The sequence below is a fragment of the Oncorhynchus masou genome, chromosome 18 (assembly GCF_036934945.1).
Source record: "Oncorhynchus masou masou isolate Uvic2021 chromosome 18, UVic_Omas_1.1, whole genome shotgun sequence".
In the NCBI taxonomy this organism is placed as follows: domain Eukaryota; kingdom Metazoa; phylum Chordata; class Actinopteri; order Salmoniformes; family Salmonidae; genus Oncorhynchus; species Oncorhynchus masou.
The window spans coordinates 46,631,200-46,656,825 of NC_088229.1; the positions used below are offsets into that span (position 1 = coordinate 46,631,200).

The 25,626-nt window shown below is 45.1% G+C and overlaps 1 protein-coding gene across 4 annotated transcripts in view; it reads right to left on the reverse strand.

The window, feature by feature from the left end:
- LOC135504712 (serine/threonine-protein kinase WNK2-like) overlaps nucleotides 1–25,626 on the reverse strand; it is a 118,217-nt gene that overhangs the window by 16,766 nt on the left and 75,825 nt on the right. For all 4 annotated transcript variants that reach the window (XM_064923518.1, XM_064923519.1, XM_064923517.1 and 1 more), the window contains exons 8-17: nucleotides 18,474–18,753; nucleotides 18,085–18,200; nucleotides 16,673–17,656; nucleotides 14,364–15,713; nucleotides 14,095–14,133; nucleotides 13,401–13,562; nucleotides 9,213–9,566; nucleotides 8,893–8,942; nucleotides 2,777–2,939; nucleotides 2,562–2,678 (exon numbers count right to left, since the gene is read on the reverse strand). In XM_064923518.1, the coding sequence (XP_064779590.1) occupies nucleotides 2,562–2,678; nucleotides 2,777–2,939; nucleotides 8,893–8,942; nucleotides 9,213–9,566; nucleotides 13,401–13,562; nucleotides 14,095–14,133; nucleotides 14,364–15,713; nucleotides 16,673–17,656; nucleotides 18,085–18,200; nucleotides 18,474–18,753 (3,615 nt within the window). The remainder of the gene's footprint in view (nucleotides 1–2,561; nucleotides 2,679–2,776; nucleotides 2,940–8,892; nucleotides 8,943–9,212; nucleotides 9,567–13,400; nucleotides 13,563–14,094; nucleotides 14,134–14,363; nucleotides 15,714–16,672; nucleotides 17,657–18,084; nucleotides 18,201–18,473; nucleotides 18,754–25,626) is intronic.

The following is a 25,626-nucleotide window of genomic DNA, read 5'->3' on the forward strand; positions in this document are numbered from 1 at the left end:
AAGATCGTCAAAGGTAAGTGAATATTTAAAATGCTATTTCTGAGTAATGTTGACTACCCATATGGTGGGCATCTTGTTGGCTGCTTTGTTGTCTAAAGGCTGTACTCAAATTATTGCATGGTTTGCTTTCTCCTTAAAGTAAAAAAAAAAAAATCTGACACAGCGGTTGCATTAAGGAGAAGTTTATCTAAAGTTCCATGTATAGTCGTATCTTTATCAATGTTTATTATGAGTATTTCTGTAAATTGATGTGGCTCTCTGCAAAATCAATGCATGTTTTAGAACTACTGAACGTAACGCGCCAATGTAAACTCTGATTTTTTTATATGAACTTTATCAAACAAAACATACATGAATTGTGTAACATGACGTCCTATGAGTGTTACCTGATCAAATTAATCACTAACCTTTGATGATCTTCATCTTTCTGCTTTTTGTGACTCCTCACTTTGGCTGAAAAAAATGGCTGTGTTTTTCTGTGGCTTGGTGGTGACCTAACATAATTGTTGGTGGTGCTTTCGCTATAAATGCTTTTTGAAATCAGACACTGTGGCTGGATTATATAGGCGATTGTATGCTTGAGGAATTTTAATTATGAGATTTTTGTTGTTTTGAATTTGGCGCCAGATGAATTACCAGGATGTGTGCTCCGGGCATGTGCTGACCAACTGGCAGGTGTCTTCACTGACATTTTCAACATGTCCCTGATTGAGTCTGTAATACCAACATGCCTCAAGCAGACCACCATAGTCCCTGTGCCCGTGGCACTCACGTCCGTAACCATGAAGTGCTTTGAAAGGCTGGTCACCATTATCCCAGAAACCCTAGACCCACTCCAATTTGCATACCGTCCAAACAGATCCACAGATGATGCAATCTCTATTGCACTCCACTGCCCTTTCCCACCTGGACAAAAGGAACACCTATGTGAAAATGCTATTCATTGACTACAGCTCAGCATTCAACACTATAGTACCCTCAAAGCTTATCACTAAGCTAAGGATCCTGGGACGAAACACCTCCCCCTGCAACTGGATCCTGGACTTCCTGATAGGCCGCCCCCAGGTGGTGAGGGTAGGTAGCAACACATCTGCCACGCTGATCCTCAACACTGGAGCTCCCCAGGGGTGCGTGCTAAGTCCCCTCCTGTACTCCCTGTTCACCCCCGACTGCATGGCCAGGCACGACTCCAACACCATCATTAAGTTTGCTGACGACACAACAGTGGTAGGCCTGATCCCCGACAACGACGAGACAGCCTATAGGGAGGAGGTCAGAGACCTGGCCGGGTGGTGCCAGAATAACAACCTATCCCTCAACGTAACCAAGACCAAGGAAATGATTGTGGACTACAGGAAAAGGAGCACCGAGCACGTCCCCATTCTCATCGCCGGGGCTGTAGTGGAGCAGGTTGAGAGCTTCAAATTCCTTGGTGTCCACATCAACAACAAACTAGAACGGTCCAAACACACCAAGACAGTTGTGAAAGAGGGCACGACAAAGCCTATTCCTCCTCAGGAAACTAAAAAGATTTGGCATGGGTTCTGAGATCCTCAAAAGGTTCTACAGCTGCAACATCGAGAGCATTTTGACCGGTTGCATCACTGCCTGGTAGGGCAATTGCTCGGCCTCCGACCGCAAGGCACTTCAGAGGGGAGTGCGTATGGCCCAGTACATCAAAGCAAGCTGCCTGCCATCCAGGACCTCTATACCAGGCGGTGTCAGACGAAGGCCCTGAAAATTGTCAAAGACCTCAGCCAGCCCAGTCATAGACTGTTCTCTCTACTACCGCATGGCAAGCGGTACCGGAGTGCCAAGTCTAGGACAAAAAGGCTTCAACAGTTTTTACCCCCAAGCCATAAGACTCCTGAACCGGTAACCAAATGGTTACCCGGACAATTTGCATTGTGTGCCTCCCCCAACCCCTCTTTTACGCTGCTGCTACTCTCTGTTTATATTATATGCATAGTCACTTTAACTATACATTCATGTACATACTACCTCAATTGGCCCGACTAACCAGTGCTCCCGCACATTGGCTAACCGGGCTATCTGCATTGTGTCCCACCACCCGCCAACCCCTCTTTTTACGCTACTGCTACTCTCTGTTCATCATATACGCACAGTCACTTTAACCATACCCACATGTACATACTACCTCAATAAGCATGACTAGGAAACTCCCCAGACCTTAATCACATTGAGAACTTGTCAATCCTCAAGAGGCGGGTGGACAAACAAAAACCCACAAATTCTGACGAACCCCAAGCATTGATTATGCAAGAATGGGCTGCCATCAGTCAGTTAATTGACAGCATGCCAGGGCGGATTGCAGAGGTCTTGAAAAAGAAGGGTCAACACTTTAAATATTGACTCTTCGCATCAACTTCATGTCATTGTCAATAAAAGCATTTGACACTTATGAAATGCTTGCAATTATACTTCAGTATTCCATAGTAACATCTGACAAAAATATCTAAAGACACTGAAGCAGCAAACTGTGTGAAAATTAATATTTGTGTCATTCAAAACTTTTTGCCACGACTGTACTCTAACCATACCATGTAAGTGGCTATCTCCTCAGGTGCGTCTCCATCCAGGTCGAACTTGAAGGTAACCATCTTGTGGTTGTGTGTCTCCAGCTGACACTCCACCATCTTATCCCCTGTATAACACACCTGTTCAGGCAGAAACCAGAGAGGAACAGGTGTCAAAAGACATGGATGTGTGCTGATTGATCTACTAAGACTACTATAAATGGATGTGCGGTACTCACATTGAGCATGCTGAGTTTGGGCTTGTTGATCTTGTCCTGGCGTGAGCGGGTGCGCGTGGAGTGGCGGTGGTGTTTCCGGACCTTTCCCTCGCCCTTTCCTGATCCGTGCGTCCCCTCGTTACCATCGCTCATCTCCTTCCCTGAGGTGGCGTCGGAGTTCACACTGGTTCATGAAAGATGAAAAAAAGTAAACCAGACATACTATATACAGTCCAACTCATTATAAATGCAATGGCTTGAGATAGTCCCGAATGCCTGAACATGGTGAACTGAAATGCACTTGAACAGTGTATGCACTTCTCGGATGCTCAATTATCAGGGTTGGCTGATATTGACAACAGTATGTGCATATCAAAATAAAAGCTTAACAAGGTGGTTGAGCAAAGTCAAGATAAATGTAGGCCCGAACACACTCATGGGAAATTGTTTATCCTAACATGATACAAGGGTCTTGTTACAACACATATCTTTCTAACACTTATATTAGGTTGAAGAAACAGTATCCATATTTGGTAGGTTCAGTAGCCAAATTGGTAGGCCTACAGTATATCCTAAACTAGAGAATGACCCATAAATTGGCCTCGCCGATATAAATCGGGCCAATATTGGCTTTTTCTAGTCTATCGGCCCTTCTCTATGGGTTTTGCCGATAGTCCCGCTACATAGCTGCTATGCCATCCGCCACTCACCGCCTGAGCCACGAGCACTGCACAATGCTGAGGAAAGTCTAACTGGGAAAATCAGCAGCAGCAAGCTAGCAAATTCTCCAACAGAAAGGTGCAGTATTGAGAAATGGATTAATTGACACAGCGACCAAAATTGAACTCCTGTTGAAAATATTTGTTTTGCTAATTCACTAATAATAAAGGCTTGTGTCAATGTGCCCGGACATGCATGCAATAAGCAAGCTACCTGTTAGCAAAGATAACAATAACTAATCCTTTTATCTGTGGTGTTAACTAGATAGCTATATTAGCTACTATGCTAGCTAGCTGGCTCGATAAACATGGTGCTAAGATATCAGATACGAGCGAATAGCAAACGTGGCTAGCTATCAATTTGAACATGCACCCTCCGGGGTAGAGTCCTGCACAGGTCAGTTTTTTTTAGCCGCACCCGCCCAGTGCCTGCCACATCAATTCCGAGCCCCACCCGATACTGGACAACAGGGCAGATTCTTCTCCGCAACCCGACCCACCCGCATAGAATTGTTCTAAGAGCCGATCTGTGCCCGCCAAATAAAATTAATTGATTTAATTGTTTTTATGACTCCAGAGTAGTATAGGCTATTGCCCTTTCTTCCATGAATGAATTTCTCTATATGTCTATTCAACATTTAGATAAAAAGAAACCATGCCATGAATTAAGAATGATATCTTCTTATTTTCACAACACAGCACATTGACAACTGAAATTGGTTTGAAAAAGAGCCTTCTTTTCTAATGTTGTAACAAGAGCCCACGAGTGAAGTCATGCCCCTTCCCGGCCAAGATTTACAGTTTTCCATTGACAAAGGCCCCTCAGTTGGGATGGAGAAAAAATGGCTTGGGCGGTATATCATATATCCCGTAGCTATTTCCAAATACCCAGTATAGTCTTTCAGTACCGTTGAAATTATTTCTTCGAATTTTTTCAAATACAAAATATATTTGTAGCTACTTTAAGTAAATAGCTGCAGTCAACTTATGCAATACGTTAGGCGATAAAGCAGATTGCGTGCTTAATTTCACCTGTCACATTATTTTACATTATGAAGCCAGTGGTGGAAAAAGTACCCAATTGTCATAAATACCTTAATAGAAAGTTTAGCAAGTAAAAGTGAAAGTCACCCAGTAAAATACTACATGAGTAAAAGTGTAGAAGTATTTGGTTCTAAATATACTTAAATATCAAAAGTAAAAAATAATGTCAAATTCCTTATTATAAGAAAATGCATTGGTAGCCAGGGACACACTCAGACATAATTTATAAACAATGCATGTGTCGGGTCACTTTGGCTATGCCGGATTAAGTGATGTGACATGCTTTTCTATAAAATAATTTATCCGTAATTAATATTACCTGATTGAGCTAATCATGTAAATGTAATTAACTAGGAGAGCCGGGGCACCAAGAAATAATATTTATAGAGCCGTTATCTTCCGAATAAACTCTTAAAGACCTAGTAATATTTTGCATCAACAGCAGTCAATATTAATTGTCACCTTAATTCAGTCTCATCTGAATGTTGTAAATTCTTCACGAACCCTGGCTAACAAGTTGAATCAGCAATACAAAAATTGGGCTTAATTATTTATTTACTAAATACCGAACTAACCACACAGAATTACACATACACATAATTAATCATAACTTGATTACAAATTACATCATAAACGAAAACGTCCCTCGCGGGCGGAACAGATATGACAGCTTGCTACACAAAATAAAAGGTCTGGATTTGAGTGAAAGAGCGGGAAGACTGAGGAACAAAGGGCGAAGCTGTGCTATTGTAAATACAGTATCTTATACATTCTAAATTACCGCCCATTGGGAAAGGAAAATGCAATAAATATTTACTCTGAGCTGCGCTTCGGTAGGTTGGTGGTGATGGAAGGCCGTGTTGCCCAACCGAGTACATTGAAGAATGTCTCTGCTGGTAAATTGAATATGTTGTAGTAACGTCGTTGTGTGGTAGATGGAACAGACATAACCTGCATTTGCAGCTGCTGTTGCTAACTCAACGGCTAGGAGGTATCACTTCTGTAGTGAATCAGAGTTCAAAGTTCATACCATTTGCAACCAAAGCTCACGCTGATGTTGGCTTCGTCCTGTAATTATCTGAACCATTCTGACATCGGACCGTCGTCCTCACATCCTCAGAACAGGAGGTTATATTGTCGTCAAGGCTTAATATAGGAAGGGAGGGGAGGGCGTGTTTGAAAAGTTTTATAGTCCATGTCCCTTCACAGGGGCGGGCCCACTGATTGAGCAGAGCCCTAAACTTATGAAAACCCAAATCTCACATTTTAGAAGCTAAAATTACATTTCATCCCATCACGAATAATTTCATATTCAAACATTTAAATTGAACAACGATTCCATGTAAATCCAATAACTCTGATGTGTAGACTTACCACTGTAGAGTTTGTCATCTTATCATTGATGAGAATGTCTCAGATAACAACCGAACTGACATCATATTCATTAAGTACCACCGCATATGTTCAATTGGTCAGATTACCAGAATATAGTTAATTTCTATATAGTTAATTTAATTTTTTTTGCTTCAATTGCGTGATCAGGGACGTGCACTATAGTTTTCCTTCACAGAAAATAGCTTAATTTTTCATCATATGACAGAAGTGATACACTATTTGCCTGGCAGCCACACAAGTAAATTATACACTATTTGGCTGGCAGCCACACAAGTAAATTGGCTTACAATGAAAAAGCAAGGTATTTTTTGCAAAAACGATGCATGGACATCATATTTCAATTATTTACCATACAAATTATGTAGTCAGCTTTCCTTAAAGTTAATGTTGCATTTCACCGGAGAAAAGTGGGCTGGCTACATCAAGAAAAGTACCGGAAAAAGTAGCTATTCATCAGTCAGAGCGCTGTCTGCTGATAGAATGCCCGTTATTGAATTCTCATCTGAGTGGAGAAGTCTAACTGAAGAACAAAATTAGTCCGAAGCCGAGCAGAAATTACATGTAACGGTTTTCTTGAGTTGAAGGAGAGGTGGAACAAAATGCAGCGTGGTTTCTATTCATGGTTCTTTAATAAAGACTCTACACATGAATAAACTAACAAAACAATAAACGTGAGAAAACCTAAACAGCCTATCTGGTGAAAACAAACACAGAGACAGGAACAATCACCCACAAAACCCAACACCAAACAGGCTACCTAAATATGGTTCCCAATCAGAGACAATGACTAACACCTGCCACTGATTGAGAACCATATCAGGCCAAACATAGAAATAGACAAACCAGACACACAACATAGAATGCCCACTCAGATCACACCCTGACCAAACTAAACATAGAAAGCAAACTATGGTCAGGGTGTGACAGTACCCAGTCACTCACCGTTCAAATAAACCTACCATTCAAATTATAGACTGATCATTTCTTTGTCAGTGGACAAACGTACAAAATCAGCAGGGGATCAAATACTTTTTTCCCTCACTGTATGTGTTCTTCCACCTCATCAAACATTATAGGAGATGGTTCAGAGCTGTTATCTTGGCAAAGGGAGGGTGCACAAAGTACTAAATGCAGGGGTGCAAATATTTGTGACATGCATGTTTTTTGAATAAAATAAAAAAATAATTATGCCGATTTTTTTTATTTTCAGAATTTTAACTCAAATTAGATTCATGATATTTTGAGTGTAAGATAAAGCTGATAAACAACAATTACACAGCCTTTTTTGTTTATATTTACATATGGTGCCAATAATTCAGGAGGGCACTGCATGCGCTCCTAGAACCCTTCCCTTTGTGCAGCGACCCATTCACATGGGTTCGCTCTCAAGGAAGACGGAGGGAATACACTCTACCCGAGGGGCCCCCCATGCCACGGCTCTCTGGTGATCGAGTCTGGGCTACTCGCCACAAGAGCAAGGAACTGGTGTGCATGCGCAGTCCAGTCATGGGTCTGGTCCACTGTTACAAAGAAATACAGACTGCAATTCGCTCTGAAACCACCCGTTTCAACTAAATTTGGGAATCAGCAGTGGCTGGCAACTCGGCCTGAATACTAAAGCAGGAAATCTCCTCTCTATTAAGTAAAGGCACTATCAGGGTGATTCCAGCGGCAGAGAGCCACCTAAGGCTTTTACTCCCGGTACTTCCAGGTTCCCAAAAAATGTAGAGGTGTCTCGCTCTATTCATCGAGGTGGCTGTTTACCTCAGTTGACCTGCAGGATGATTATTTTCACAAACATCCTGCCAGCACACAGGAGATTTTTAAGGTTTGCATTTCAAGGTACAGCCGACAAATACCTCGCTGTTCCATTCAGGCTAGTGCTAGCTCCCCAAATGTTCAGCAAATGTGTAGAGGCAGCTCTCATATCCCTGAGAAACAAGGGGCTGAGAATCACGTCTTGATCAGAACGGACAATACGACTGTGGTGGTGAACATCAGCCGCCAGGGGGGCACTCCCTCGACTTATTGTCCACAGGGAATCCCCTTAAAAGGGAATGGAAACTTCATCCCCAAGTGGTGAAACAGATGTCAGAGAGATATGGTCAAGCATCTGTCGAGCTCTTCGCAGCGCAAGAAAACGTGCACTGCCCGTTGTTCTTTGCACTAGCAGGAGACGCACCACTGGCACACCCATGGTCGAGGGTGTTGCTTTACGCTTTTCCTCTTCTAAGCCTCATACTCCCCCACTCTAGCCAGAGTGAAGGAAGAAGGCTCATCCCTCATCTTGGTAGTCCCTCGATGGCCCTCTGGGTCTGGCATGTGAGGTTAGGCCTGCCTCTCGGAGTCATAGAGTCTATCCAGAGTGCCAGGGCTCCTTCTACACACTCACTGTATGGAAACAAGTGGTGCATTTTTGAGAAACAGATCATTCTTTACCAATGCTCTGTATCCAAGGTTTTATGCTTTCTGACGAACCTTATGGAAGGCTTTCTCCACTGTTAAGGCCCATCTTGCCGCTATCTCGGCCGGTCAAATAGGCTTCAACAATAACATGTTGGGAAAACAACCCATTATGACGCTTATATCCAGTTCCAAAGCCTTTAGTCCCGTCATGGGATTTGTCTATTGTGCTTGAAGCTATTTTACAGCAGCCTTTTGAGCTGCTGGAAAACGAGGAGATTAAATATCTCTCCTTTAAGACTGACCGCTTTACTGGTTGCCCTTATGTCCGCAAAGCGAGTGAGTGAGCTGTATGCACTGTCAGTTCACCATTCATGCCTACGGTTTGGCCGGAGTTTTACCAAGGTTTCCCTGTTGCCCAACTATGCCTTTATGTCTGAGGTTGTTATATTATCCTCATCCTGAGAGACGAGAATGATAGGCATCACTGAACTCTCCATGGTCTCTCCTAACACACCACCAAATCTCTGCACTAGATAGCCATCAGAAGAGTTGAAGAGTTGAGTCAGCTCATACCTGTCGTAGGAGTAGCTGGCTCCTGAAGCCTGCTTCTCTGTACCAGGATCCTGCAGACAAAACAAAAAAAAGTGAGTATGTTCAGAGGGGTTGGGGCATAAACAACATAAACATAAACATGTCATTATTAGCGAAGTCATAAACGGAGATGAGTGTGCAGGGAAAGTTGGGGAGGATACTTGGGGTACAGAGATATTGGAGATGCTGTTTTAGGAAAAAGTAGAGGGAGGGTCAGGGAGGGGCTGAGAAAGGGGAGAATTGAGGGACTGAGATTCAAGGGCTTAGGGAGGGGACATATCGGACAGGTCAGTCCTCCATACCTCCAGATTGGACTCTGTTTGAGCCTGTCCCGAGGTGAGTGTGGTCCCTGAGTATCTGCTGGCACTGGCCTGGTTCTGCTGAGTCAGGCTGGTGCTTGCAGGCCAAGGGGCTGCTGTCTGGGAGTCAGGCGGTAGTGGAGCTGGAGCCTGTGGTTGGCTCTGGCCTTGGGCCTGATGCTGGGACTGGGTTTGGCTGGGGTTCTGGTTGAGGTCAAGCTGGGTTGCGGCAGTACCTGCGCCAGGGTCCGGCACAGTCTGTATTGGAGGGGATAAAACTGCAGGCTGGGAATGCTGATTAGGCTGTGCAAAGGGGATGGCATCTGGAAGCTGGGCATTGGCCTGCTGCTGAACCTGCTGATGTAGGGAGGGACATATATTATATTGGTGGAGGACTCAACATTTATTGAAATATTTATTCTTTATTTAATCAGGTAGGCCAGTTGAGAACACGTTCTCATTTACAACTGTGACCTGGCCAAGATAAAGTGCGACAAAAAAAACTTAGAGTTACACATACACAAACGTACAGTCAATAACATAACAGACAAATCTATGTCATTGGAACTTAGATTGGAACCAGGTTCTATGGTCTGATGAGACTAAAATAGAGCTTTTTGGCAACAAACACCAAAGGTGGGTGTGGCATAACAAGAGACATGGTGATCAACTGAAGTATGGTGGTGGATCTGTGATGTTGTGGGGCTGTTTAACTTCCAAAAGGAAGTAAATGTAGAAGATGTTATAGATGACCTGGAGCCAGTTGGTTTGGCGACTAATATGTAGTGAGGGCCAGCCAACGAGAGCATACAGGTCGCAGTGGTGGGTAGTATATGTGGGTAGTATATGGGGTAGTATATGGGGCTGTGGTGACAAAATGGATGGCACTGTGATAGACTACATCCAGACTATTTTGCAAATGACATCACGGGCAGCAATCAGTTGAAGAGCATGCATTTAGTTTTACTAGCGTTTAAGAGCAGTTGGAGGCCACGGAAGGAGTGTTGTATGGCATTGAAGCTTGTTTGGAGGTTTGTTAGCACAGTTTCCAAAGAAGGACCTGATGTATACAGAATGGTTTCGTCTGCGTAGAGGTGATTCAGAGAATCACCAGCTGCAAGAGCGACATCATTGATATATACAGAGAAAAGAGTCAGCCTGAGAATTGAACCCTGTGAACACCCATAGAGACTGCCAGAGGTCCGGACAACAGGCCCTCTGATTTGACACACTGAACTCTATCAGAGAAGTAGTTGGTGAACGAGGCGAGGAAGTCATTTGAGAAGCCAAGGCTATTGAGTCTGCCGTTAAGAATGTGGTGATTGACAGAGTGGAAAACCTTGGCCAGGTCGATGAAGACGGCTGCACAGTACCGTCTTTTATCGATGGCAGTTATCATATCGTTTAGGACCTTGAGCATGGCTGAGGTGCACCCATGACCAGCTCGGACACCAGATAGCATAGTGGAGAAGGTACGGTGGGATTCTAAATGGTCGGTGATCTGTTAACTTGGCCTTCGAATATTTTAGAAGGGCAGGATGGATATAGGTCTATAACAGTTTGGGTATAGAGTGTCTCCCCCTTTGAAGAGGCGGATGACCGCAGCAGCTTACCAATCTTTGGGGATCTCAGATGATACGAAAGAGAGGTTGAATAGGTTTGTAATAGGGGTTGCAACAATTTTGGAGGATAATTTTACAAAGAGAGGGTCCAGATTGTCTAGTCAAGCTAATTTGTAGGGATCCAGATTTTGCAGCTCTTTCAGAACATCATCTGTCTGGATTTGGGTAAAGGAGAAGCGGGGGGTTTGGGAAAGTTGCTGCAGAGGGTGCTGAGATGTTGGCCGGGGTAGGGGTAGAAAAATGCTTATTGAAATGATCGTTTATCGTAGATTTATCGGTGGTGAAAGTGTTTCCTGGCCTCAGTGCAGAGGGCAGCTGGGAGGTGCTCTTATTCTCCATAGACTTTAGACGTTCCAAAACTTTTTGGAATTAGTGCTACAGGATGCAAATTTCTGTTTGAAAAAGCTAGCCTTAGCTTTCCTATCTGACTGTGTATATTGGTTCCTGACTTCCCAGAAAATATGCATATCGCCGGGGCTATTCGATGCTAATGCCACAGGATGTTTTTGTGCAGGTCAAGGGCAGTCAAGTCTGGGGTGAACCAAGGGCTATATCTGTTCTTAGTTCTACATTTTTTGAATGGGCATGCTTATTTCAGATGGTCAGGAAAGCACTTTTAAAGAGTAACCAGAGCCAGGTCGATTAGAAAGGCCTGCTCGCTGTAGTGTTTAAGGGAGCGTTTGACAGTGATGAGGGGTGATAATTTACCCGCGGACCCATTACACACGCAGGCAATGAGGCAGTGATCGCTGAGATCCTGGTTGAAAACAGCAGAGGTGTATTTAGAGGGCAAGTTGCTCGGGATGATATCTAAGAGGGTGCCCATGGTTACAGATTTAGGGTTGTACCTGGTAGGTTCCTTGATAATTTGTGTGAGATTGAGGGCATCTAGCTTAGATTGTAGGACGGCCGGGGTGTTAAGCATGTCCCAGTTTAGGTCACCTAACAGCACTAGCTCTGAGGATAAATGGGGGGCAATCAATTCACATATGGTGTTCAGGGCATAGCTGGGGGCTGAAGGGGGTCTATAACAAGTGGCAATGGTGAGAGACTTGTTTCTGTAAAGGTGGATTTTTAAAAGTAGAAGCTCAAATAGTTTGGGCACAGACCTGGATAGTGTGACAGAACTCTACAAGCTATCTCTGCAGTAGACTGCAACTCCGCCCCCTTTGGCAGGTCTATCTTGTCGGAAAATGTTATAGTTAGGGACGGAAATTTCTGGATTTTTGGTGGCCTTCCGAAGCCAGGATTCAGCTACAGCTAGAACATCCGGATTGGCGCAGTGTGATAAAGCAGTGAATAAAACAAACTTAGGGAAGAGCGCCTGGGGAATGGGAGTGGTGCTGGGGGCCTGGGTTAACCTCTACATCACTAGAGGAACAGAAGAGAAGTAGGATAAGTGTACGGCTAAAGGCTAAAATAACTGGTCATCTCGTGTGTTCGGAACAGAGAGTAAAAAGAGCAGATTTCTGGGTGTGGTAGAATAGATTCAAGGCATAATGTATAGACAAGGGTATGGTAGAATGTGTGTACAGTGGAGGTAAACCTAGGCATTGGTTTGTGTAAGTGTATTGTATACACAAACTCACAGTTATATATTATCATGTCTATAAAAACAGAAAAATAATAGCTATGTACACAAAAACCTTTGTTCCATTCCAGTCCTCCTCTTATATTTACCTGTCTTAAGGGCAGAAAGCTCGGCAGAGCAAGTTCAGGTGCAGCAGCAGGGTGTGAGCATGTGGGGTGTGTGATGTGTTGAAAAGGGTTTGGGTGCATGTGGTGTGTATTCTGCGGTTGTGTGTTCTGTTGTCCAGGCAGTGAGGCAAGGTGTGAGTGAACCGGGTGTGTGAGAGTGGGGAGCTGTGTGTGAGGGTGTGTGTGTGTCATAACACTCTTTTGCAGAGCAGCAGGGTACATCTGCTGATGCTGTGGCAGTGTGGGTGCTGTCATGGCCAGCAGGGGTGTGTGTGAGGATATCGGGGGCACAGAGGTGGGGGGCGCCAGAGCATTCTCTATATGCAAGGGGGCGAGGGACGAGACAGAGGGGGCAGAGTGGCAGGCTGGCCTGGGGAGAGGTAGAGAGGGGGCAGAGAGGAGGGGTAGGACTGGGGAACAGGGCAGGGGTGAGGGTAGGTGTCACATCCAGTCAGAGAGGTCACCACTTGAATGTTGAGATACGGTGAGGAAAACTGGGAGGAGGATAAGAAAAGGGTAGAATAAGAAAGCAATCAGAGACCAGGGTTTGGAGTTTGGAACCTCCATACTGCAGACCGATCAGGCAAGCAAAAGGCAAATTGCAAAAAAATGGCATATTTCCAATACAGTGCACAACTTTTGACAAAAAAGCTGTGTACTATGGTGTATTTGATGCCATTAGAGAGAAAGCAAGATATATCCCAATAGCTGCTCAATTAAGAACCAAAGTCCTTGATACTTTTTAGTTGTTAAATGCTATAAGCACATCTACCTATATAGAGTTGGCTACATATGGTACCAAAAATAAAGAGACAGGGAATAAAGAATAATCCATCACAGGTAGCAGTAAAAGTGACAGGGGAGGGGTTACCTGGGAAAGGTGTGTTGGTGGCTGAGTGGTGGAGATCTGCAGTGGCTTCAGCTGCTGAGGGACAGAGGCCTGAGCCAATAGCTGCTGAGGCGGCGATGCCTGGGAAGGCAGACTAGATGATGTTTGGTGGTGCTGGGAAAGGCTTTGAGCAGCAGGAAAATTCTACAGACAGCACAAGAGTGTAAGATAGAAAAATAGAGCGAGAGAGAGAAACAGAGGGAGAGAGGGGGGAGAAATTAAGTGGGATGAGGCTAGGTCTCCGGTTACATCTCTCAATTGACCCAAATCAAAAATCAAGCCCACATTTCCCATCCTGTCCCTGTCTCTGTGCCAGGAGTCAGCCAGCATCTGCTACTGTTACTGCTGCACACTCCACAGACAAAACAGGCCTGAGGGACTGGCGGATGCAGCGGATAAAACAACTATTATTGTTTTCATTATAGTATCCAATATCTCTCCATTTGGCCACACTCGGAGGAAACTCCTGTTTATTAGGCTACTACTTGTTTGGTGATTCACCTAACATACAATACACTTACACAGCTGGTCCTCATCCCAGGAGCACCAAAACAAACCAACAGCATTGTCATAAATAAATGTTTATCTGACAGAGAATGTGTATTCGTTTTCTCTCCCTCTGACAGTGTTATTTAGCCCATTTAGACCGTGTGTAATGAGAGGAAGCGAGATCTACCTGGTTCAGGAAAACTGTGTTGAAGACATAGGGTTGGTTCTATGAAGAATGAAAACACAGGGTCAGAGAACTGAAACTTGACTCAAAAGGGGAACACTGTACTACTGTACGGTTACTCTCCACCAGGTTCAATGGGAATGGCACTACTTTTCAGGTCAGCCTGAGCAAGGTACTTGCAACTGAGCATCAACAGATCCTTGATGATAAAGGGTTAGAAGTGCACAGCGTCAACCTCAGGCTGACTCCTATACTCTTATATCTAAACTCACCTGTTGGCCTAGTGGCAGTGTAGCTGCCTGGGCCTGGCTGTGCTGTGGAGTGGCAAGCCCAGTCTGTTGTTGCACTATGGGGGCCACTGGGTAGGTCTTAGGGGCTGCAGCCTGCTGTGTAGCAGATGGACAGGCCTGACCCATCACACTGGGTTTCGTTGGCGTGTAGCCTTGTACCGGTGCAGCCTGTTGTTTTATGTGTGGGGCTGTGGGTGTGTAGCTCTGTGAAGCAGTGCTCGGTTGCCCCATTAGGGGTGCAGCGTTGGGGTAACTCTGGAGGGTTGAACCTTGCTGCACAGTATGTGCAGGTGACTGATAGCTCTGGACGACTGGAGCCTGTTGGACAGTGGGCTGGGCCATTGTCCAGCTGTGTTTGGGTAGGGGGACCTGCACAGTTTGCTGGTTGTGCTGCTGAATGGGGGCCTGAACAGGCTGTTGGCGGTGTTGTACTGAGGGCTGGGGCATTGGCTGGCTATGTTGCTGTTGAATGGGGACCGGCACAGTCTGTTGGCTGTGATGCATGGGACTAGACTGGCCTGGCTGCAGACTGGGAGGCATGGCTGTGGCTGGGAGGCTGTGTGGCGCTGGGCAAGGCTGGACTGGGGGAAGCACAGCAGCAGCTAGAGGCTGTGTTGCGACACTGGGATCCTGAGTAGGGAGACTGGGTATAGGTACGGTGTGGACCACAGTTGCATAGCTCTGTGGGGGAGCGAGATGTTGCAGATGCTCCACTGGAGCTGGGTATCTCTGTGCAGCTGGTTGTGAGGGTATTGTTGCAGTTCCTATGCTAGCTGCCAATACAGTATGTTGGACAGGCATGGCTACTGCTGCTGAGAAGCTTGCTGCTGTTGGGGTCTGTTGCAGAATTGGAGCTGGGTAGCTTGCAGCAGTTTGAGTCATTTGTTGCTGAGTTGGGGCACTGTAGCTCTGTGGAGTTGGTGTCTGTTGGATTGGCATAGTTGCTGCAGTGTAGCTTGCTGCAGTGTGTGGCTGTTGCAGGGGCAGGGTAGCTGCTGAAAAGCTTGCTACAGGCTGTTGAAGTGGTACATTTGCAGTTGAATGACTTGCTGCTGTTGCTGTCTTTTGCAGAGCTGGAGCTGGGTAGCTATGTCCAGTATTGTTATGTTGCAGAGGAATGGTTGATGCTGTGTAAGTTGCCGAGGCTGGGGTGTGTTGTAGAGCTGCAGCTGAGTAGCCTGCTGCGGTAGGTGTCTGTTGGGCTGCCAGGGGACTGGCGGGATAGCTGTAGCCAGGCTGGAGGTACTGCAGGGGCGTGTGCAGGGCTGGGGCAGAGGCAGGCTGGCCCTGGAGAGATGACTGGTTCTGGAGCAATGCATGCACAGCACTGGGCTGAGAGGAGAGATGGAGACATGTTAGAGGACAGACAGAGACAGTCACTTCTCTGGGCGGCGCTTTTAGGCCCCGTTAAAAATGTCTGTATTTGACAGTGATATAAAAATATTATGAATGAACACAAATATCTAAATCTACAAACTAGAACAATAATAGCTAGACATCCTGTACAAGAGAAAAACATGAGCCGAAATGTTCAGTTGACAAAAACAAAGGATGTCAATGATAATGTGTGGATGAAGGATTAAGAGGGGACACACAGCCATAATTCATTCCCTTCGTTTGCCACAGCCATCTGTCCATTCACTGAGGACGTTCCATAGCAGGGAGATATGAGTGGGTGTAAAAAGGCGGGTTTTGCATTTTTTGGCATTTGGTCAGTGAAGTAGAAACAGAAGACGCTGACATTAAAACAGGCTAGCTGAAGTTGGCAAAGGGTTAGAGAGTTAGTGTAGACAGCAGCATCTATGGCCCTCCAGAGAACCATCTTGTCCCAAAGCGCATAAACAGAATCAGTGGAAGGACCATGGACTTCTATGGTAGTTTGAAGCTGAGCGGAAGAGAGAGAGCAGGGCCCAGTCCCATGGCTGCATTAAAACAGAGCGCCCTCTACTGGCCCAAAGAGGGAGTGAGGTATAGCGCAATCATCAGCTCCATCTTATGCAAAGTAGCGCCTTCTATAAGCTGGGAGGAGTCAGTTCTACGGGTGAGAGTTTGAGCTGAGGGTAGGGGTCTGGGAGCCTCTCAGTAGTCTAAAGCAGACCCCTCTCATCTGCTTTACCAAATCTGCACTGACATCATGGAACTGGACAGGTGAAAGCACAATCATTATTGGTATCAACAGTAAGTTCACCTATCCTTTGTTGTCAGTTCAGTGCAGTTGAAGGAAAGGAGACATGGAGAGAAAGACACTTCAGACCATTGAGATGCAGCCCTAATCTCCCTGTGGGACCTACCACTCCCGGAGGCCCGGTGGCTCGGTGCTCCCCAGCACAGTAGCTGGCCTTGTGGTCCTGTGTGGGCCTGGCTAGAGGGGGTGCTGTGTGGTCACCACTGAAGCTGCCTCTCTGGGGTAACTTCAGACTACCATCCCCATAGCTCCGTACAGGCTGTTGGGCTGTACGCAGGTGGAGGAGGGAGGCTTGGCCCTGGTTGGATGGGGTGGTTTTACGGCTGATGATGTTCATCAGGTTCTTTTCTAATAAGGAGAGGTCAGAGAAGTCACTTCCTGTATGACTTGGACCTTTCATCCCTCCTGACCCTGCAGTTGTCGTCATCCCACTGGAGAAGTGTTGGTGCCGGTGGGGGCAAGCACAGGGGTGTGGTGGAAAGGGAAAAGCAGTGTGCTTCTTGTGCCCCCCTTCTCGTGACTTCAGCAGCAGCAGAGAGAGGCAGGCTTGGCACAGGTGGTTTCTGGGTGCGCCTTGGTGATGATGATGGTGGTGTTGAAGGGCAGAGTTTAGGCTCTGCAGCGTGCTCAGGTCCGAGTGCCTCCGCCCCACTGCTGCCTCCACTGACACAGACTTCAACCTACTTCCATTGGTGGCTTCCAATGTCGGAGATTCTATAGAAGAGTCACTATGACGTCGGGCCTCAGAGTATGTGGGGGATGGGGGGGCCAGGAGGATGGGGGCAGGAAATGCACTCGGGGAAGGGAAGCCGTCCTCGGCCTCAGAGCGGGACTCAGAGGGGCTGCTCTCTGACTGGTCGTCTGGTGATGTGGGGGAGGGACTGGAATCTCTCTGTTGGCTGCAGGACCCAGAGGTAATAGGTTGCAGGAGCATATGAAGAGGGATGTCGTTGTTGCCCCTAAGAGTGTCAATGACCGAGGCACTCCCTCTCCGTGTCCCTGCACACACTCGGAACTCTGGCCCCAGGGCTGCTTTCCACCCCTCGCCCCTTTCACAGGATCGGGGACGTGCTGAAGCCAAACACTGACGCTGAGCCCATACAGGGACCCACAGGCAAAACACACCTTACTCAAAAGGCACACAACCAAAACACATATGCACAACAAAAACAGGATAATGAAGTGGGATAGAGATGAATTGGGGAATTCTGAGTAAATGAGATACATGTGTGTGTGTGTGTGTGTGTATTAAATCAGTATACATTGAGCATAAACATACATGTGCCAATGTTAGCAGACATGTAAATTGATACGGATTTATGGATAAAGGCAAATAACCATGTTTGTGAGCATATGTAACGTGCATGTAATGCATATCTCTATGTAAATGAGCATGTATGTGCATGTGTCCAGTATGTGTGTAGTGTATGCATGTAAATGACCCTCTGCGCAGTTCACATGTCTTGAGTGTACATGAAGTGTACGTGAAGTGTACATCTGTATGTGTGTGGTACAGACCTGCTGCGTTGCCATGGTGATGGGCTCCACTTGGGACTGGTAGAGGACATTGTGCTGGCTGCTGTGGGAGTCAGAAAACACAGTGGAGCCCAGGCCGCTGTCAAAGGTACTGTCTGCTACATAGACAAACAGAGATGGAGGTTACTCTTTAACCACACAGGCAACTAGAACAAAGTGACAAAGAGCGGTTACACATTAGACACAAATAAACAAGTACAAACCCCCATAATATAAACACTACTGTCAAAGATCAATTCAACTAATGACACAGAGACCACTGTATCAAATGTATGTGAATGTGTGACAGGAAGGAGATGTGTTGTGGGGTCTTGTGGGGTTTTACATGTTGCGTGTCTTTCCACATGATGTGTGTGTCAGTGGTGTCTCACATGTGACAGAGGTTGCGCTGGCCGGAAGGTTACATAGCCTGTCGTGCTGGTCTGCTTCTGGCTCGTTGGGCTCAATCAAAGGGGGCTGTCCTGCCTGTGTAGCCCCAGCAGAGGTCCCCTGGGCTAGGGTGGCCTGGGCCCTGAGTCCTGCCTCTCCCTGGTTCACTGGGGGTAGGGCCGACACAGTCCTCTCCCGCCTCCATTTAATAAGTGCTACACGGTCCCGGATAGACTTCCCCACGATCTTAGCATCACTCTCATGGAAGAACCCTGATTCCACCTGTCGGGGAGAGGAGGAGTGTGGGAAGAGGAGTATTTTTTAGAGTCAATGTGTTAGAGGAAGAGAGAAAACAGGAGAAAGCCAGGAAGAGGGATGGTGAGAGAATCATTTCTTGAGGAGGGCAGCAGCTGTCAGCAGCTGGGTTCAGAGAGAATAGTCCGCCTCTGTCTGGGACAACAGCACTGGAGACAGGATACAGGACAGGTGCATTTAGACCATGGGAAGAGATACATCTGAAATAATGTTTAGATTTTGGGGGGGGTTTGGAGTCATTAATAGGCATTATGGCCTGAACCTTCCATGGAATGTTTCAATGGTTTCTGTTTTAGCACAACCTGACAAATGTATTTATTCCATGGAGTATGAGTCCCATATCTTTAACATGAGCTTTGCTTTTAAGACCGTTGTTCACAATGTAAAATGTAGTCATTTAATCAACCCAAACTTAATAAAACATGTCATAAAACATCCCTGAATAATAATAATAAAGCAAAGAAGCATAAGAGGCAGCTTTTCTGCTCGCTAAGTAGCATAGTGCATGAATGAACACAAAACAGCCCCATCGTTAAAGATAAACTGCATCTCCCATGGTGCCCGTCTGTGAAGAAATGAGTCATCGAAAGTGGTGAGGGGTGATCGAAGATGAAGAGCTGTGGGCCACATTCCTCCTCTATCATTACAGCAAGACCTTCAATTTTCCCCAGCTCATCTTGACCCAGCGCAAACAGATGAGAGATGTCACCATAGAGGGAAGAAAGCAGGTCAACTTGCTGTCTGCCAAAATAATCGATGGCCCTGATTCTCAGTAACACTGAGCACTGCAGCCTGACCCATTCACAACAGAAATGATCACTCTGGAAGGAATGAGAGAGCCAAGCCTGAGGCTTCATAGAGTGAACCTCACAGGGCACACACTAACTGATTCATGGAGTGCTGAATAATGTATATATATTTTTTTCCATATTAAGTCAATCTCTGATAAGCTACACGGGAAAGGACTTAGAGGGAAATGTATACAAGCAACCTTAGAAATATGGTTCATGAAATCAATAACTTGCTAACATCAGATAGCATTCATATTAGTGGCGACCGATTATGAATTTTCAATGCCGATACCAATTATTGGAGGACCAAAAAAATGCCGATACCGATTAAATTGGGCCCATTTTTATATATATTTGTAATAATGACAATTACAACAATACTAAATGAACAATGAACACTTGTATTTTAACTTAATATAATACATAAATAAAATCTATTTAGTCTGAAAATAAATAATGAAACATGTTCAATTTGGTTTAAATAATGCAAAAAACAGTGTTGGAGAAGAAAGTAAAAGTGCAATATGTGCCATGTAAAAAAGCTCATGTTTAAGTTCCTTGCACAGAACATGAGAACATATGAAAGCTGGTGGTTTCTTTTAACATGAGTCTTCAATATTCCCAGTTAAGGTTTTAGTTAGGTTGTAGTTATTATATGAATTAGAGGACTATTTCTCTCTATACCATTTGTATTTCACAGACTATTGGATGTTTTTATAGGCACTATAGTATTGCCAGCCTAATCTCGGGTGTTGATAGGCTTGAACTCATACACAGTGCTGTGCATCAAGCATTGCGAAAAGCTGTTGGCAAACGGAGGAAATTGTGGTTTGAATGAATGCTTACGAGCCTGCTGCTGCCTACCACCGCTCAGTCAGACTGCTCTATCAAATATCAAATCAGACTTAATTATAACATAATAACACAGAAATACGAGCCGTAGGTAAAAAAAAAAATCCGTAAACTATAATTTAGAAAACAAAACATTTATTGTTTCATTGAATTACGAACCGTTCCGTATTTTATCTAACGGGTGGCATCCCTAAGTCTAAATATTGCTGTTACATTGCACAACCTTCAATGTTATGCCATAATTATGTAAAATTCTGGCAAATTAATTACGTTCTTTGGCAGAAGAAATGGTCTTCACACAGTTCGCAACGAGACAGGCGACCCAAACTGCTGCAAATTCCCTGACTCTGCTTACACTGAACGCAAGAGAAGTGACACAATTTCAGGCACTGCATTGACTTTATGCAATGCAGGACAAGCTAGTTAAACTAGTAATATCATCAACCGTGTGTAGTTAACTAGTGATTATTGTTAAGATTGTTTTATATAAAAGAGAAGTTTAATGCTAGCTAGCAACTTACCATGGCTCCTTGCTGCCTGCACTCATGTAACAGGTGGTCAGCCTGCCATGCAGTCTCCTCGTGGATTGCAATATAATCGGCCATAATTGGCATCCAAAAAGGCAGATTACCGATTGTTATGAAAACTTGAAAATATCGCCATTGCGATTAAACCATCGACCTCTAATTCATATATTATCCATTTCAGAGACACTTAGATAATTCCTTTAGTGATACAGCAGTAGCAATACAAGGATATAACAACTACAGAAGAGACAGGAATGCCTATAGGGGAGGTGTGTGTGAGTGAGTGAGTGAGTGAGTGAGTGAGTGAGTGAGTGAGTGTGATAGGAGAATACTGAATACTGTTCAGACCCCTTCACTTTTTCCACATTTTGTTATGTTTCAGCCTTATTCTAAAACGTATATTAAATAAAAAATGTTCATCAATCTACACACAATTCCCCATAATGAAAAAGTGAAAACATGTTGGGTTTTTTGCAAAAAATTGAACTTAAATACTTTATTTACATAAGTATTCAGACACATGAAATTCAAAATTGAGCTGAGGTGCATTCTGTGTCTATTGATCATCCTTGAGATGTTTCAACATCTTGATTGGAGTCCCCTGTGGTAAAATCAATTGATTGGACATTATTTGGAAAGGAACACCCCCTGTCTATATAAAAGGTTCCACAGTTCAAATCAAATCAAATTTTATTTGTCACATACACATGGTTAGCAGATGTTAATGCGAGTGTAGCGAAATGCTTGTGCTTCTAGTTCCAACAATGCAGTAATAACCAACAAGTAATCTAACTAACAATTTGTCAGGATTTGGCCAGGGTTGTTCCGGTTTTTGGTCACTAGATGCCCCCATTGTGCTTTTTGACCTTTTGCTTTCCCTTGATCCCCATTATTATTTGCACCTGTGCCTCGTTTTTCCCCTGATTGTATTTAAACCCTTAGTTTCCCTCAGTTCTTTGCTCTGTGTTTGTATGTTAGCACCCAGCCCTAGTATTCTGTGTACTCTTGTTGATCCCGGTGGACGCTCTTGTGGAATTCTGTTTTTTGTTCTTGTTTATTTATTTTTGAGTATCTTTTGAGGCTTTTTATGCTTTACCTACCACCTTGTGGATTTACCTTTTTGTCTTGGAGGATTACCTTGTGGATTACCTTGTTCTTGTGGAATTCCTTTTGAGGTTGTGGAGTTACATGTTTTCCTGAAGGACTTCACTTTTTTACTTTATTAAATACACCGTCTCAAGTACTGCTGTGTCTGCCTCATCTTCTGGGTTCTGCTGGCTATTCGTGGCTCAGTTGGTTAAGTGACTGTTTCCTCACTCCGGAGACCCGGGTTCGTAACCAGGTCCTGACACAATTCCTAAACTACTGTCTTATACACAGTGTAAGGGGATAAAGAATATGTACATAAGGATATATGAATGAGTGATGGTACAGAGCAGCATAGGCAAGATACAGTAGATGGTATCGAGTACAGTATATACATATGAGAATGTAAACAAAGTGGCATCGTTAAAGTGGCTAGTGATACATGTATTACATAAGGATGCAGTCGATGATATAGAGTACAGTATATACATATGCATATGAGATGAATAATGTAGGGTAAGTAACATTATATAAGGTAGCATTGTTTAAAGTGGCTAGTGATATATTTACATAATTTCCCATCAATTCCCATTATTAAAGTGGCTGGAGTTGAGTCAGTGTCAGTGTGTTGGCAGCAGCCACTCAATGTTAGTGGTGGCTGTTTAAGTCTGATGGCCTTGAGATAGAAGCTGTTTTTCAGTCTCTCGGTCCCAGCTTTGATGCACCTGTACTGACTGCGCCTTCTGGATGATAGCGGGGTGAACCGGCTGTGGCTCGGGTGGTTGATGTCCTTGATGATCTTTATGGCCTTCCTGTAACATCGGGTGGTGTAGGTGTCCTGGAGGGCAGGTAGTTCGCCCCCGGTGATGCGTTGTGCAGACCTCACTACCCTCTGGAGAGCCATACGGTTGAGGGCGGAGCAGTTGCCGTACCAGGCGGTGATACAGCCCGCCAGGATGCTCTCGATTGTGCATCTGTAGAAGTTTGTGAGTGCTTTTGGTGACAAGCCGAATTTCTTCAGGCTCCTGAGGCGCCTTCTTCACGATGCTGTCTGTGTGAGTGGACCAATTCAGTTTGTCTGTGATGTGTATGCCGAGGAACTTAAAACTTGCTACTCTCTCCACTACTGTTCCATCGATGTGGATAGGGGGGTGTTCCCTCTGCTGTTTCCTGAAGTCCACAATCATCTCCTTAGTTTTGTTGACGTTGAGTGTGAGGTTATTTTCCTGACACCACACTCCGAGGGCCCTCACCTCCTCCCTGTAGGCCGTCTCGTTGTTGTTGCTAATCAAGCCTACCACTGTTGTGTCGTCCGCAAACTTGATGATTGAGTTGGAGGCGTGCGTGGCCGCGCAGTCGTGGGTGAACAGGGAGTACAGGAGAGGGCTCAGAACGCACCCTTGTGGGGCCCCAGTGTTGAGGATCAGCGGGGAGGAGATGTTACCTACCCTCACCACCTGGGGGCGGCCCGTCAGGAAGTCCAGTACCCAGTTGCACAGGGCGGGGTCGAGACCCAGGGTCTCGAGCTTGATGACGAGCTTGGAGGGTACTATGGTGTTGAATGCCGAGCTGTAGTCGATGAACAGCATTCTCACATAGGTATTCAGTTCACAGTGCATGTCAGAGCAAAAACCAAGCCACGAGGTTGAAGGAATTGTCCATAGAGCTCCAAGACAGGATTGAGTCGAGGCACAGATCTGGGGAAGGGTACCAAAACATTTCTGCCGCATTGAAGGTCCCTATCTTTTTTGGAACCACAAAGACTCTTCCTAGAGCTGGCTGCCCGGCCAAACTGAGCAATCGGGAGAGAAGGGCTTTGGTCAGGGAGGTGACCAAGAACCTAATGGTCACTTTGACAGAGCTCTAGAGTTCATATGTGGAGATGGGAGAACCTTCCAGATGGGTAACCATCTTTGCGACTCTCCACCAATCAGACTTTTCTGGTAGAGTGGAAATATGGAAGCCCCTCCTCTGGAAAAGGCACATGACAGCTTGGAGTTTACGAAAACACACCTAAAACTCTTAGACCATGAAAAACAAGATTCTCTGGTCTGATGAAATCAAGATTGAACTCTTTGACCTTAATGCCAAGAGTCACGTCTGGAAGAATCTTTGCACTCAGGACCTATGACTGGGGCGAAGGTTCACCTTTCAACAGGACAACCACCCTAAGTACACAGCCAAGACAACGCAGGAGTTGCTTTCGGGACAAGTCTCTGAATGTCCTTGAGTGGCCCAGCCAGAGCTCAGACTTGAAACGGATTGAACATCTCTGGAGAGACTTAAATAGCTGTGCCGCAATGCTCCTCATCCAACCTGGAGAGGATCTGCAGAGAAGAATGGAAGAAACTCCCCAAATACAGGTGTGCCAAGCTTGTAGCTTCATACCCAAGGCTGTAATCGCTGTCAAAGGTGCTTCAACAAAGTACTGAGTAAAGTGTCTGAATACTTATGTAAATGTGACATTTACGTTACTTCATTTCTAAAAATACATTAGCAAACGTTTCTAAAAACCTGTTTTTGCTTTCTCATTATAGGGTTTTGTGTGTAGATTGAGGAAAAAATCTATTTAATACATTTTAGAATAAGGCCGTAACGCAACATAATTTGGAAAAAGTTGAGGGTTCTTCCGTAGGCACCATATCAGCCATATCCCTGTAATTCTTAGAGAAGATATCATGTCAGTGTTGTGGCTGCAGGTTCACCCGCCTCATGTAAAGTCTATTATTTTAGTGTATTGCTGTAGGCCACCAAGAAGTAACAGTCAGTATCTAGATATTTGTGTGTGAAATGCCTGACAGTGTGTGTGATGTTAACAAAGAGGATTGGGAAAGGCCCTCTCCTGTTTCAGCATGACAATGCCCCTGTGCACAAAGCAAGAAATGGTCAATGTGATCAATGTGGGAGAACTTGACTGGTCTGCACAGAGCCCTGACCTAAAACCCCATCGAACACCTTTGGGATGAATTGGAACACCGACTGCGAGCCAGGCCTAATCGGCCAACATCAGTGCCCGTCCTCACTAATGCTCGTGGCTGAATTGAAGCAAGTCCCCGCAGCAATGTTCCAACATCTAGTGGAAAGCCTTCCCAGAAGAGCGGAGGCTGTTATAGCAGCTACAGGGGGATCATCTCCATATTAATGCCCATGATTTTGGAATGAGATGTTTGACGAACAGGTGTCCACATACTTTTGGTCATGTAGTGTAGAATTTTGATGAGGCATACATCTGTGGAAGGGTATAAAACCATTTCTAAGAGTGTTGAAAGTTTCCAACAGCACAGTGGTCTCCATCATTGAGAAATTGAAACACATACATTTAAACTACCAAGACTGCTTAGAGCTGGTTGTCCGACCAAACTGAGCAGCCGGGCAAGAAGGACCTTGTTCAGAGAGGTGACCAAGAACCCAAATGAACCACAGAGTTCCTTGAGGGAGATGGGAGAACCTGCCAGAAGGACAGTTTCTACAGCACTTCAAGAATCTGGGCTTTATGGGAGAGAGGTCAGAAGGAAGCCAATCCTGAGAAAAAGACACGACAGCACGAGTTTGCAAAAAGGCACGTGAAATGGCGCCGATTACAT